We start from the raw sequence: 16,061 nt of genomic DNA, 5'->3' as shown, positions 1-16,061 counted from the left end.
TGGCTCAAACCGCTGTGATTAATCTACATTACCAACAGCTGATACAGATACGGCTTCAAAGTACAGGGGAGTCTCACAACTTCTAGCTCCGACACGTTTTTAATTTGGTGCCTATTAGCAGTAATTAAGTATTAATGTGAATAAAAATACTTATCTTATAAAATGTGCGGCACTTGTATCGACAGAGAGCGGCATTACCTTGGCCTCACATCACAGAAATAGTTTCTCCCACCCCTCCGACACGTGGTAAGTGGTAGAGTCCAGAGAGCGCGAGCCTCCGAACTGTTTTGGTTGTCAAGGAGCGGAAACTGGAATCAGGTGAGTGAAGTGTTTAATACATTGATTCACGTTACTTTTATTTAAAAAATTCGACATTATGACTGAGACGAACACAGTAAATTAACTTTAGACGTGATATTTTGTCAAACTTTAGGCAGGCTATGATAATTTCTTAGAATAAATGTCAGTTTTAGCTAGCTAGACTTTACTAACGTCAACGTTACTGCAGTGAATAAAATCGACGTAACGTTATCCAAAGTGAGCCATTTTAAACGCATTTCTTTTAGAATTTAAACTGTTAATGACGCTTTTAAGGGGTGAAATATGTCTTCATACTTAACGTTAAACACAGTGGAAAATGGCTCCCCTATTTTTAAGTTTAACCTAGTTTTTCAGTAGTGGAATGTAACTGTAAGTAAGCAAAGTACTTTTAATGTACTCATGGGACGTTACTGTACTTAGGTAACGGTTTTGAGGTACGTGTACTTTAACTATAGTGTTTTAATTCTATGCTGCAGTACGTCTACTCCACTATCTGAGGCGACTATTCTTACTTTTTACTCCACTGAATTTATTGTACTACTTAGTTACTAGTTAACGTTACTAGTTACCTTGCAGATTCAGAGATTATTATATTGTCAAAGTTTTAGTTACTCAGCACTAAGTTATAGAAAGTCACTGTTGCTGAAATTAGCTCCACTTTTACTAACTGCAACATTTGTGGCGCTTACACATTATTAATGCATCAATTATTATAGTTCAGTAATATAACTTTTTTCTTCAAATGAGCCATGTTGCTTAATGAGTACTTTTGCTTTTGTACTCTCTAAGTATACGTTGATGTTAATACTTAGGTATTTACTGAAGAAAAGATCTGAATACTTCTTCCACCACTGTACTAGACTAATATTGCAACCCTTTATTAGCCTGTTAATGTTGTTTGTATTGTATTGGTGTGACAGTGTTTTATTCTGCCCTCTTCATCCATTGAAACGTGTAAGTTTCATTTTATTTATTTATATCTTGAGACAGTCAGTGTTTCAATGATGGAGAAGATGAGCGAAGAGAACGTGGAGGAGGTGACGGTGCTGGAGGCTCAGATCGAGCGCCTCCAGGCTGAAGTTGCAGCCTTGCAGGCCCAACAGCAGGACAACCAGAAGGACATAACATTCCACTTCAGAGGTCAAATGCAGGATGCCATGTGAGTTTTATTTTTGTCCTAATTGTTTAAATCTTTCTCACAGTCTCTCTCAGAGTTCAACAGGTAACTTTTGCCCTCATAAAACCTAAAATCTAGTTTTCCCGTGAGGCTTACTTTTAGGTACACCTGCGATTAAGTAGAAAATGATAACAGAAGCGCTGAATTGTCTTTACAGTAAATGACAGTCTATTGTCTGTCTCAACAGGTCGTACATGTGTGGACAGAAAGAAGAAGGGGAGAAGGAGAAGTTGCTGTCAAGGCTGAAGGAGGAGGTGGAGGAGCTCGAGGAGGATCTGAAGCAGCAGACTCAGATGAATGGCATCAGTCTGAACAGCTGCTTCACAAAGACTCTGCAAAGCAGTAAGAGCACAGGGCTGTCTGAATCCACAGCCTTCAGTTGTCTTCTGACATTTTACTGATTAGATAATTAATCAGTGAATTGGAAAAAATAACCAGCAGATCAGTCAGTCAAAACTTAACACCACAAGCATCTTTTTAAATGTGTCCCTCTGGATGTAATAATGTACCTTACACTGGTGTGATGTGTGTGTGTGTGTGTGTGTGTGTACTAGGTGGCAGGAAGCAGGTCCAGCAGCTCTGTATATCAGGTCACTGCTCTGAAGGGGTCTTCCAGGTGGAGTTCCAGCTCTCTGAGGTCAAGGTGAGTCATTTCATTGTTTGAATAATGTGTTGAAGAGAGAGCGCTTCTGGTCCACTGTGGTTGCCATTCCTCCCCTCACCAAGGCACCGGATGAGTGGAGTTGATTGATTGGAACTTTTGGCCTTTCTGAACTTATGAAATCACCATTTTTCGGCTAAAGTGACATCCGTCAAATGTCTTCAGAAAATAGTCTTTTCTAATTTCCATATTTATGAAGTCTTGTCCCAAGTTGCATAAGCATTTATGGATTTGATTCATTTCTCTCTATTCTTTTTTCAGACTGTAGGCTGTTTTATTACTCTTTTTCAAGCTAACAATTATTTCATCCTGCTTCTTTTTTGATTTCATAATGTCCACTTCAGCTAAGTTTATCTCTGTGTCCATATCCTAATAACCATCCATTATCAACTAAGCAAAGGATCTAATGCTTTTGGGGTGTTTCTGGTACTATGTTATGTCTGCTGTTCCAGTAACCAGGTCAGTATACTCATGATTAGAGCCCAGTATTATTGGATTAATACAGATATCAGTATCGGCTCTCAAAAATCCAGTATTGGTTGGGCTCTTCTCATGATGTCCCTTACCCATATGCACCCGGTGTAGATCAGATCCAGTTTGGTAACAAATCAGTAGTCAGTACTAAACCAAAGCATCACTCTCAATAAAACTATATTATTTCCCACACTATGATTAAAAACTGTAGATTAAACTGAATAGCTGTATAAAGCAGCTTTGCAAAAGATTTTAGAGACTTGTATTAAGTATACAGTATTAAGTATTTAGACCTGTGTAAATGAAAAGACATGAATGTGTCCTTGTTTATGCACAATGTGTTGTCTAAGCCTTTGGCCAAGCAAAGTTCAGTCGTGTTGTTTCATTCAATTTACACCATTTTTTTTTTTTAAAAATCCAGCACATTTTGAGTTAGTCTACAAATCTGTGGATTTACTCAAAACCTCATTCTCACAGAGACAAAAGCCATGTAAAAAGAGGTTCAGGTAGACACACCTGCCCAAAAGGCACACACCTGTGTTCACTGTGTCCTCAACAGAATGGGTGCTGATAGTGTGTCGGGCCAGCAGAGGGCGGCAGAAGGCCACTTTCATTGTTTCACTGATCAGGCATCAAGTGTTCACTTCAGATTTTAGCAGCTCCTCAGACCTCAGCAGCAGCTGGCAGACATAAAAAACACTTAAACAAACAAAACTCACTGTCAGGTCTTAAATGACATCTAATCAGACACAAGACCAAACTGTCTCGGAGAAAAAAAAAGTTTCATGTAGTGTTATGTAAAGTCATGCTGAATGACAACAAATACCTTTCAGGTTTAGATGTCATCAAAGCATTGTTTTTGTAAAAAGTGTTTTGTATTTTATTGTGACAGTTCAGATTAGAGAACAGTCCTTAATCAACAGTTTACATGTCCCCTGTTATTGTTTGTGCACAAGAAATATGTCAACACTTTTCCTCCAGGTAGAGCTGGGTATCCTTTGAAATATGATGCCCACGTTTCAGTGATAACACTAAAACATAATTTACACATTTTATCCATACCTTACTTTAAAAAAAAAATGTTTTCCTACAAACCCTTCTTGTTAAATGTTAACTAAACACATGCAGCCGTACATGATCTCTAGATAAGATACACTTTAAACAACCGGCAAAATTGTGATTTATATCAGGAACTATCTGATCAAAGACTACACTTTTGAAGATTATGAATCTGAACAAATGTTTAATGTCAACTGTCAGTATTTGACTGTTTTTAATACAGAGTATTGAGGTTCAGTGCGCAGCCCTTCCTCCAGGTTTGTTTGAAGAACATTTTGGACCATCACAGTTGAACAGAAATGATGGTTGACTCTCAACAACTGCCCATAATGTATATTTTAAAGTCAAAAGTAATTGCACTTCTATTGTAGGGAGATTCAGTATCATTGTGATCTGTAAACGTGCTTCATGTAGGTCCAACAGTCTTCTGGTTTTCATTCAAACTGGATCAACCACCAGAACAGCTGGTTTCATTGAATCACTCCTCCTGCCTGGCTCGTGAAGTGTCCATAAAAATTATAGTTTCTCCTCTGAAGCTTTGACTTGTTTTGATAAAGACATTAATTAGTTGGCTGTATAATTTGGTAACAGAGTCACTTTGTATACACACACTCCCATCTCACTCTTTATTATAGTTTGATTAATACTTGCTTTTTATATTACAACATAATGTGAACAACTTCCAGTAACCTTAAAAATGTTTTGTTAGTGTTATACAGATGTAGTACAGATATGATTCATGGCCCACTCCTTAACAGTGGAGATGGATGTTTAAAGGAACAGTTCAACATTTTGGGGAAACATGCTTATTGTTTTTCTTTTCAAAAAGACATTTAGATATCGTTCTCATGTCTCCGCCTTAAGTACAGAGCTAGAAGGTCACTAATTAACGTGTATCGTGTTTGCTGTTTTAGAGGTTACGCTCAGTTTATTAGGTACGCCAAGTTAACACCAGTCTAATACAACAGTCCTGCAATAAATCAGCTTTTATGAAGGTTATAATGTTCATTTTTTTTGTTGGAACTGTTTCAGAGAGCTGCTGATTCAGCTTTTGGAGCATGCAGTTTGTGGTGCTGTTCAACTATTTTGTATTTTTGCTTTACTTAGTTTACCCACAGTATATGCACCATGAATCAGCTGCTCCGGATTTCGTGTCTCTTCCTGCTCACTTTTCTTATGCTCAGATCATGAAAATGAACTCTGAAACTCTGAACACTGACTGGTTTCCAGAAAAGAACAGGCTTCATTTGGTAACACAGTATCATTCATCACTGCACTGACTAAGTAACTCAGTATTTATGTTTTTTTTTAAACTGAGTAATTGATGGTATATTTGTCCTGCAGGAGGGTCAGGGTACTCAGAGGACGATCAATGATCTGAACGTGGTGATGGACGCCAGCAACCTGCAGAACTTCAGCAGTTTCCTTTCTGGGTAAGAACCAACACACAGATTTATGTTAAGCTGATCTGAAAAGAAAATCTTACCCACTCTTCCTCCCTGTGAAGTTCTGCCACATCATCCCCAATGATCTTTCTGCCTGTGAGGTGTTTTAGATATCTGTATTTTCTATGGCAAACCTTTTCAGAATGATCAGCCTCTGCATGATGGTAGTCAAAGTTTTCAGATTTATCAGACAGAATTTACCTTAATGGTGATTGATTTACTTGTTATAATCAACATTAATCAGTCAGAGGAGTTGTGTGAAAATACATCTGTATTCTATCTAAAACTAATTTCTTGTCACAGATTAGAACCAGTTTAATAACTGCGCACTAAAAGTATAAGCTTACTTTTGTCTTCAGTTCAATGAAACGTTCCTACACTCAGCACTGAACCTCTACAAGACGCATCACGACAACACTGTTTCTGTTGGCTAGATATGGAACTTTGCAGGTTAAAGTTGATGACAGTTAACCTTTGACCTCTTAGTTGGAGTTAACTCTAAAACAGGAAATGTATTCTTGAAAGCGTCAGCTGAGTGGGCTCCAGTTGTGAATGTAAATGAGAGAGATGGAGCTTAATGCTCCAGCATACAGTTACATTTTAGACAACAATGTGTCGACATTTTGTGTTTGTCTGTTTGCTGTTTGAACTTGACGATTCCCCCTGTACACAAAGCCAGCTCCATAATGAATGGTTTTCCCAGTTTGGTGTGGACGAGCTTAACTGGCCCGTAAAGAGCCCTGACCTCAACATTATCCAACACCTTTGAGATTAATTATTATAGATCACCCACTGTGAGCCAGGCGTTATTGCCCAGCATCAGTGTTGGACCTCAATGGGAGCAAATCCCTAGAAAATCTGGTGGAAAGTCTGAGTCCACAGGGCTGTTACAGCAGCAGATTAATGCCCATGGTTCTGGAATCACATGTTCAGCTATCACACATGTCTGCAATGTTCAGGTGTCTGCATACTTTTGGCCATGTGGTTAGCCATTTCCACATGGGCCAGCAGCCAGAGAAAAAGTCTATCTGAAGTTCATTATATGTGAGGTATCAGATTGGAGATGACTGGAAAGCCTAATTGGTGTGTTTGGACTGAAAGCCAGTGGCCCGTAAGTTTGTCATTTATTTACACTGCCTGTTCTGCTCAGTCCAGCTCTACATATTTAATACTGGATATCACTCCTGTCAGGGTGAAGCCGTCTGTTTACCTTAATTCAAGTGTTTATTAAAGTTGAAGAAGATGTCAAACTGCAAACGGCTGTTGTCCAGCTGCACTTCCTCACTCACACATCCACTTGTTCTCGCTCTTTCTGCGCTTTACTCGCAAACAAAAAGCCTTTCTCACGGCAGACATTTGACTTGTCAAACACAGGTGTAATTCATTACATACAAAATGGCTGCATTCCATTTAGGTGTGCTGGCTTACTGGCACACCCACCTGTATATGGAGCACAGCCACCATCAATATTAGTTACACCTGCTCTGTTCCTGCTGTGACTGTAAAAAAATATGTGAGCTCAATCTTGTCTGTTGAGGTTTACTCAGCAATGTCTGGAGCTTTAGTCACTATTTCTTTTCTACCAGATGCTTTTTTCACTGCAGGGGAAAATGTTCATTGTGATCAAAGCCGGTGGATTACAAATAACATTACAGCGCAGATTCTCTTTCAGCTTTAATCTGAATTTGTAAACAGGCGTGGAGTAATATTTGACCTTCTGTCAGCTGCTCAGCTTTACTGCGGTCTGGTGAGGCCACAGATTTTATTTATTTGTTTATTTAACCGAGGCAGTGCACAATTGTAAAACAAATAATATACATTTAGTTGGAAAAATATTTGTATTAGCAAAATTTACCAGCAAAAATCTATGTGAGTCTGTGTACAGTGAAAAAAATAATAATTTAGTGTGTAGTTCCTCTTTAATTTTTTGGGGAAATACTACCAGTGAAGATTTGACACCAAATTGTCAGGGTCTTTAAAACTAAACTTCTTTCAACAGAATTAAACTCAAAGGGGACCGATTATAGTTTTCCACTTTTTTGTTTCATATATAGTGTTACAGTGAAGGATATTCATGCTTTAAATGTGGCCAAAATTTCAGATAATGAGGTTAACGTATGTAGAAATAACCCTGTGAGCAAAAATCTCATATTTCCTACCGCTTTGAACACTCAGGCTTCCAACAGTTTTTTCTACTCTGTTATTATATGATGTTATAGTGTGCCAAATTTCTTTATATGGTCTTCTGCTCTAGGCACGCCACTGCAAGTGTTTACATAACATAGCCTACACTACTAAATAAATCTACATGCTAATGTCAAGGAAACATGTAATCTTGACTGCAGATGTTGTTAATTTCTCCCTGATTTCAGATCATATTCCTGTCCAAATATGTCTGGTTGTGTTTAGAAGCTTTTATTGTATTGGTAATTTTTCATAGTGAAAAGTGCTGCTATTCTCCATTACAGTCGTTTCCCTAGCTGAAATAACGGTGCAGAAATGCCGTGATAAGGAAGACACAGAAAGGCTGACCAATCAGAGCAGACTGGGCTTTTTCTGGAGGGCGGCTTAAGCCCAGTTCAGACCTAAGATTTGCAACTAGACAAATTGAATCAGGCAACTACTTGCAATGCACCATTCTGCAACGTTTTAAAAACCTGCCGGTTCACGTCAATGCAACTAGATGAGACGGTGTATCAACTTTATGCAACAATTTCCAGCTTTTCAGGCTTATTTTGTGGCTGAATATAATTTGTAGCTTCTTAAAATATGAATGAGGATAGTGATAGTGAGATAGTGAGATAGTGAGATACTGGCTACCAGCGATTTGTTCAGCGGAGTTGCAGGTGAAACCATCAGCCAGCTTGAGTTGAGTTTAGACGTGAATCATTGGTCTGAGCTGGGCGTTAAAGAGACAGACATAAAACTGAGCCTTCTCAGACAGAGGGTGAATACAGGTGTTCCAGCACAGGTTGTATGAGGAAAACTGTGAAAGCATATAAATACGTAGAAACAGTAGAAATCTTACATACAAGTCTGAACCTGATAATGAGCATCATAGGTCCCCTTGAATTGTATTTGTTGTATTTGACTTTGAATTGTATCTGTAACTCTTGTTTGTGATGTCTAAAGTACTATAAAAAAAAAGTAAAGAAATTTCAGCTTCAACACTAAATCTTTCAAGAGAGAATCACCATGCACTGAAGGATCAGTACATTTTCTCATCATGCTGTCGCCTCCAGGAGCCTTCACTTGTGTCAACTCCTCTGGTTATTGTTAAATATCTGGAGCAGCTGACAGTAGGCAACTTATGTACTTTCCACATGTTCTGTTATGCAACAAAACAGTTTGTCTTGAAACTGTGGTCTCCAGTCTGCTGGCAGTATTCACCTGAGCATCAGGAGCACCTGCTTTGGTCATGACTCCTGTTGAACCCAAGTTCAAACCTTTTAGTCGTGTTTATATAAACTAGATGACTTGTAGGGGTTCATGTGCCCAGGTGCATTCTCTGTCCTGATAACCACAGTTGCCAGAAAGCGTCTTTTCTGTGAGTGGATCAGCACCACAGAGCATAAGTCTGATTTGTTCTATATCTTAAGGCCAAACCACATCTGGATTGTATGGTCCAGTCTGCAGAATCTGGCAAACAACAGATGGAAAAATACTGGAGATAATGATTCTGACACACTGCTGCCTTCTCCAAGTCTGAGAGAGTCATAGTTTTACAGTCCAAATCAGACTGATAATCTTTGTTAAATCAAGCTGGTCTGAAAGATAAACACTGACACTCTGATTTTTATTGTTTTTTTTTCTTTATTCAGCAGAGGCATGTTTCCACATCTGCCCTCTTGTCTCCCTGAAGTAGTTTCTTAACTTTGTTAGTATTCACAGTAACACTGTGGCTACACTGGCTGTGCAGCAAAAGCAGTGGTCCAGCTTCAGTCCTCTGTCCCTGTCACACAGGATGTGTCCAGCCACTTTACTGTTGTATTTGCACCTGCATTTTGGTTGTCCTCAGAGTCCAAGTTGGAATCAGTGCATGTGACTGAAGAAAATAGACTTGCAGCCCAAATTTATGTTAAATTTGTTTTGTCAGATGACAATGTGATAATAGAATAAGGATTATATCAGCACTGCAGCGCAGCAGCTTGGGAATGACTCCCTGGTTAATGGGTTTATGAGTTGTAATTAAATCACTATTTCATATTCTTCAGTTGTCTGACAACAGAGACCAAAAATGTGTGAATGTGAAGAACTAAACTGAGAATTTTTCTGTATTAACGCACAGTAAGAGTGACTTTAAACATGAGTGTGGATGCCTGCTGTTTTCTCAAGAAAACACCCTTTTTATTATTTGATACGTTAATGCAGTTGTAGTCTCACTTTTATCCAACTGTTTTTTAGTAATTCGGCTAAAAACTGTTTCAGCCCAAATGTGGAAACACTTTTGATGCAGTGCATTGTGGGATAGGTTTAGAGGACTGGAATATGTCAAACTTCCTCATGAACCTCTGCCATTAAAATACAGTGCTGCTCTTGTCATATGGGGATCCAAGCAGACTGAGCCATGAACCATTTTGCCCCCCAGCCTGCAGTTGAAAAAACACCGATCCAGGCTGTTTGTGTTTGCTGCTCTGAGCCAGGCTGATAGTGTGAAGCCAAACAGAGCTGAGGTCAGGACCACAGCAGGAGATATCTGTCAGCTCTGAAGCTAAAAGGGAGGTTTACACTCAAGACAGCTGTTGCTTTACAGACACGGCAACATTTACAGTACACAGACATGTTTTCTGGACAATGTAATTAAAGTGGGTTTGCTGTGTAGTCATAAAAATGGGCAGGGCTGCAGCATTCAGTTATTTTCAGGGCATGAGGTCATTATAATCAAAGGACTTATCTTCTGGGGAATATGAATGTGACCAGTAAATTTAATGAATCTACCGTTTAGATTTTGGTATTTATTATGACTGTTGAGGTGAACAAATTGACTCGAAGGTAATGCAAATCCAGGTCCCTGAATTACAGCTCACATCGGCTACATGAGTTGCGTTCAAGTTACAGTCCTAATTTCTGTAGGACCTTGTATTGACCTCAGAATTTATTAATTAATTGATTTGTTTGTTTATTTATTGTACCAGCCAAAATATGTCCAAAATGGGTTCTACTCAAAGTGTTGTTAAATTTGGTCTTTTTCCTCTGCTGAAAACCAATTTTACTGCTTCTTTGGGATGGTGATCTGAGGCCACTTAAACTTTCCAAGTCTACACATCTCAGTAGAATCACTACATGATGAAGTTTTCTCAAGCAGTGTGGTTTAATTGGTTCAACACTGAAGATACTGTATAGCCAAACAGCATCATTCAGAACACAACAAATCCGTTTAACACAACAATATCAAACCAGGGATCAGTTTCTCTCCCACTCTCTCCCTCTCTGTCTTTTTGGTAATGCTCCACTATATGGGAGCGTGCGCCATGTTTCCATCGGCTCGGTGTGGAATAACAGTCGTCTGGAAACTTCACCCGGCTGCCGTCTAGCCCTGGGCCCCCATGGAAAACTCTGTAACAGAATGTCCTAGGCTCACACAGACAGAGAGAACCAGACCAAAACAAAGATTTTTTTGCTGTTGCCATTGTGATATACATTATACTGTATATGAAGAAGCAACTTTTTGTAACCTACTTTTTACAGTTTATGGATGGGTAGTTCAGGATTTACCTGTTGTTTGTACAAATGGTATAGAGGTACAACAAGGTTGTGCTTTTTGGCCATATATATTGATTATAGGCTTAATCCTTTTTTAAGAAACATTTTTCTGTTACTAATTTAAGTCACCACTTAAAGTAGTTCATTCATTGAGACAGATTTTACAAGCCTTCTGTTTGTCCATAATGTTGGAATATTGAGACAAATGTCGTTAAAACTGAAGCCTTTGCTGTGGAGACTGACTGCCTCTTTTATTTGTAGTTTATATGAAAATAGCACAGTGGGCCAGACAGCATAATTGAATGATAACATGTTACTTGTTTAAACTTTAATGTTTTTCGTTAGTGAAAAGTTAATCCTTCATCACAGTTTTTCCTTATTCTGGTTTTCTTCAGGTTGCCCAACCAGCATCCAAAGTTAAGTTTATTTTAAGTTAAGTTCAGATAGATTGTCATAAAATTCTGTGCAGACACTCGTGGTTCATAATGACTTTGAGGATCTCCTGACTTTTGATATGTGGCATTTCAACCAACTTACACTTTACTTTGTTTTTATTGCAAATAAGCAAATGTTAGCAGACATACAAACAACACATTGGAGTGAACGATGCTGTCCTCTACATGCCTCACCATGCCCTAGCTCATCTGGAGGAACCTGGCGCTTATGTGAGAATCATGTTCTTTGATTTTTCAAGCGCATTCAACACCATCCAACCCAACATACTCAAAGACAAGCTCACAGAGATGGCAGTGGATCCTTCCTTTATCTCCTGGATCACAGATTACCTGACAGGAAGGCCACAGTATGTCAGGTTGGGGAACTGTGTTTCTGGGACATTAATGAGCAGCACGGGGGCTCCACAAGAGACTGTCCTGGCTCCATTCCTGTTCACACTGTACACGGCGGACTTCAAATACAACTCGGGGCCACATCCAGAAATACTCGGACGACACTGCTATTGTGTTGTGTATCAGGAATGGGCAGGAGTCTGAATATAGGGACCTGATAAAAGCCTTCAGTGACTTGAGTCACAAGAACTGTCTCCTCCTGAACACCTCAAAGACCAAGGACATGATCATAGATTTCCGCAGGTCCAAGCCCCCTCTTCAGCCAGTGAATACCTGTGGGGTGGACATCGAGGTGGTGCCAAGCTGCAAGTATCTAGGTATACACCTGGATAAAATTGGACTGGTCCCAAAACACAGACGCTGTCTACAAAAAGGGGCAGAGCCGCCTCCTTTTCTTGAGGAAGCTCAGATCTCTCGACATCTGTAGTAAGATGTTGCAGATGTTTTATCAGTCTGTGATGTGTTGTTTTATGCTGTAGTCTGCTGGGGAGGAAGCATCAGACACAAAGATGCAAGGTGGCTGGACAAACTAGTCAGAAGACCTGGCTCTGTGATTGGAGTCAGGTTGGACACACTGGAGGAGGTGGTGGAGAGATGCACTCTGAAGATGTTCAAGGCCATCATGAACAACCCAAATCATCCACTCCACAACACCTTGATAGACCAGAAAAACTGTGGTGGACGGCTCCTCTCTCTTCGATGCAGGACAGAGAGATACAGAAGATCCTATATACCAACAGCCATCGGGCTTTATAATTCTTTGACATTTAATAGATGAGCTGTCAGATAATTGAATTTCCCCTTGGGGATGAATAAAGTTATTCTTATTCTTATTCTTATGCTTCTGTTTTAGTCAATTCGGCTGTCTACACAGGCAGCGCAATGGGTCGTGTTTCACTTGCACTATGCATTCGTAAGCTTGACCTGAAGCGTATTTTACATCTAAAATCTATTTTCTTCCATTTTTTGTACAATAATATGGTAGACACTACTGTAAGTTTTGTCAAAACATGGACATACTACACTGAATACTGTACCTGAACACATCCTGTAGACAAAAACAGAGGGTTAAAGTTGCTGCAGTTGAGAACTCTGACAGCAAACATACTGATGCATATTGTAACATTTAAGGATGTTTTTTTCCCACCTTTACTGATGGACAATTCAAACAATCAACTTCAAGGGGGAAGAGCTAATAAATTCCCCTAGAATTGTTTTAATGATGTGTGCAATATCATTCCAGTGTGGAGGAGAGCAGGGATCTTCTGCTGTTCTTCAGGACCCTCAGGACTTTCTCAGACAGATGTGATGACCGGTGCAGAACCTTCCAACACTTCCAGGTAAGTGAAGACACACCTGCACCGAAATGGACTTCACATTGGCGACCCCACCCTCACACACCTGCTTTCTATTATTTGTGTGTTGTTGACACATGACGAACTCCTTGGAACGAATATGAAGGATTTGACCAAGTTGGGCATTTCCCTCTATGTGATGTGTTTCACACCACTGATTTAATTTTTTGTGAAACATGGCAGTATTTTAGGCCAATGAGATTTCTGTTGCTGTTCTTTTGTTGTTTCTTGATGGTTCTGGAGATGTTTACTTGTTGCTCAGTGACATATCTGCATCATTTGTTGGGGACAAAATGAGTTCATCCTGAATTCTGTCAGTGGGGAGAGCAGATGGTCCATCAATCAGTGTGAGGGCAGACAGACCCAAAATGGAAACTTAATGGTTGGATCTAATCTTTAACCTCTGCTCGACCTCTGTTGGGCTTCACCCTCATCCATCAGTGGAAGAGCCTTGTTGTCTTGTCCAGCGTAGAGGTCAGAGGGTGAATCTAGAGGGACAGGGTTTCTCTTTGTGGTCCAGAAGAGACTGGCTTCAGGTTTTGTATTTCAAAACAGTTGTTAGCCTAATGTCAACCATGAAGATACAATGACGTCCTTAAAAGGGTCAGTATTGTTTGTAAAGTGCTTAGACTCAGGCTGATGAAAGAGTAAACTGGAGGTTAATGCAGTGGGTGTGAATTGGTGTGAGCATGGTAAATATCAGGGTGGGACTTTATTGAAGAGGTAGCAGTAAAATGTCAAACAGTAAATCAAGCTGCAGAAGCAATATGGAACCTATTCTCCTGTTTACTTGGAGAATGTAAAGTTCTGCCAAGTTGGCTGTGCTGGAGGAGGATTAACCCACATTTTCCATACTGGCCTGTGTGCTCTAAACTCTTATTTTGCTTTAGTTGCATTTTCTTCAGTGTTATTATGGAAAAATGTAATTCCCATTGTAACTATTCAGCTGTAATGTGGGCAGTGCCTTGTATGCTGATTTCCATGCTTTAATGACACACAGACATCAACATGTATTTAGAGGAATAAACAAATAAAGATATAAAACACAAAGAATTCACATACAATCCAGGAATCTTAACCGACATTAACCAGCCAGTCACTGTAGGTCTGCAGGACTGCAGATGATGGTGGGCAGCATACCAGTCACAAACCACAGACGTTTACAAGCATGTGGCCAATCACTGAATGGCATTTCTCCATTGTGGGCATATTAGTGTTAACTGTCTGCACACAGATGCACAGACGCACAAACACATGCAGACAGCCATGGGGAATGGTGTAGTGCATATAATGTTTTTGTTGTGCTAGTGGTGTGACTTAAGATGGTGATATCAGTGGGTCATGTCAGCCACAACTTACTAACAGACCCAAACAGAATCTGCAGATTTTTTTAAAATTATAATTTAATTTTTATTCAGTTTTCAGCAGAGATCCAAAATGAAAATCTACAGACATTAGCAGAATGTTTGTTTTGCTTGTAATGTGGCAAACAATATCCAGTTCACTTTTGTCTGCAAAACACATTCATTCATCCACCGACCACAGCATCATATTCATTCTCAAATTTAACACTTTAAAGTTTCTTTAGATATTTAACAGTTCTTGTACCTTTCCAAATATTCATCTGTTTCTTTTTGAAATCCACATGGACCACTCTTCACATCGACATAACAAAGGACTCAGTCTATATGAGCGCACACTCTGCCTTGTGAGCCAGAGATTGCCCCATCACCAATTTGTTTTAACTGAATATTCTCTGGTCCGGCTCAGCTAGAAACACAAAAGCGCAGAATCTGTCAGCATGTTAGTAACTGGTAGCCTACTCACAATGTTGTCTTTACGTCACCTGATCAACTGACTTTAGCCATTTTGATAACAGACATTCGACTTATTAAAGACGTGAACTAACCACAGACACTTGCCTTGTCCATGGACTCATGGCGGTGTGGAGCTATAATCCACGGCACATAGCTCCTGCAGAATTGATTGAGAGGTATCACAGTAATGGTTATTTAACATTACTTTTGGCATTAAGATTTTTAATGGTCTTGGTGGGGGTTCCTGTTGGCCTGGTGGTCTGCCAGGCCTGTACATATATAGGGGAAACACTGCATATACACTTATTCCGACACTGAAGGTTGTGCCCTCATTTGAATTTCAATTAAATAACTGAAAGTAAATCAACCTAAAAGGGCACTTGGAAAATGCAGTCCCATTTGAAGGCCAAATTCCCTGTCTTGTGTTTTTAATAAAAGTGAAAAAATAATTTGTGTATCACATCTGTGACTTGGATCCACTCCAAAATTCAATAGGTTCTTCCTTGGCCTGTGCTACACCCTTCCTCCAAGTTTCATGAAAATCTGGCCTGCAGCTTTTCCATAATCCTGCTGACAAACAAACAAACTAAACTGAAAACATGACCTCCTTGGTGGAGGTAATGATGTCAAACTGTCTTTATGCACCTCTGCCATTTTCAGTGTCATGTAATGTACTTTTAGTAGAAAACTTAAGTACTCTGGGGTGTCATGAACATTTCAACCTGTAATGGCCACCTCCAGGGCTTGGCATATAACACATGGATGTTTAAGTTGTATGCTGGCTTGAGTTTTTATACTTTGACGAAAAGACTATCTCTTATCAGATGTTTGACACTTGAGTTGAACGTATACCGGTAGTTTTGCTTAAAGGAATTATGGAGGCACTATGGTGGGTACATTTGTAGGCTCCATTGCTACCCAATACAGTAGTTCATGAGCATCTCCTCAAAAATGTAAATAACACATTAGGGTTTGGGAGATGCCAAGTACATTGCTCTGTTTGGGCTGCTTATGCTTTTTCCTGCAAGTGTCAGATGTTGCCATAGACTGTTCACAGTAAAGACTACATTAAAGAAGATGAGGAGAGACTCTTTTCAGAAACAGACATCTCCACTGCAGACCCTCTGCTAACTACAGTCACCGTTGTTGATCTCAGCATGAATGAAAGAATATAAACACAGTCACTATGGAGAATATTGCA

At 39.6% G+C, this 16,061-nt stretch overlaps 1 protein-coding gene across 1 annotated transcript in view; it reads left to right on the top strand.

Annotated features, from left to right (window-relative positions):
- Positions 1 to 209: 209 nt before the first annotated feature.
- The window catches only part of LOC125893035 (centromere protein P), a 130,419-nt gene continuing 114,567 nt past the window's right edge, over positions 210 to 16,061 (top strand). The window contains exons 1-6 of the mRNA XM_049583513.1: positions 210 to 318; positions 1,312 to 1,480; positions 1,686 to 1,840; positions 2,053 to 2,141; positions 5,037 to 5,125; positions 12,932 to 13,028. Of these exons, the coding sequence (XP_049439470.1) occupies positions 1,323 to 1,480; positions 1,686 to 1,840; positions 2,053 to 2,141; positions 5,037 to 5,125; positions 12,932 to 13,028 (588 nt within the window). The 5' untranslated portion in view covers positions 210 to 318; positions 1,312 to 1,322. The remainder of the gene's footprint in view (positions 319 to 1,311; positions 1,481 to 1,685; positions 1,841 to 2,052; positions 2,142 to 5,036; positions 5,126 to 12,931; positions 13,029 to 16,061) is intronic.

This window comes from Epinephelus fuscoguttatus, linkage group LG1 (assembly GCF_011397635.1).
Source record: "Epinephelus fuscoguttatus linkage group LG1, E.fuscoguttatus.final_Chr_v1".
In the NCBI taxonomy this organism is placed as follows: Eukaryota; Metazoa; Chordata; class Actinopteri; order Perciformes; family Serranidae; genus Epinephelus; species Epinephelus fuscoguttatus.
This window is presented reverse-complemented; position numbering and strand designations above follow the sequence as displayed.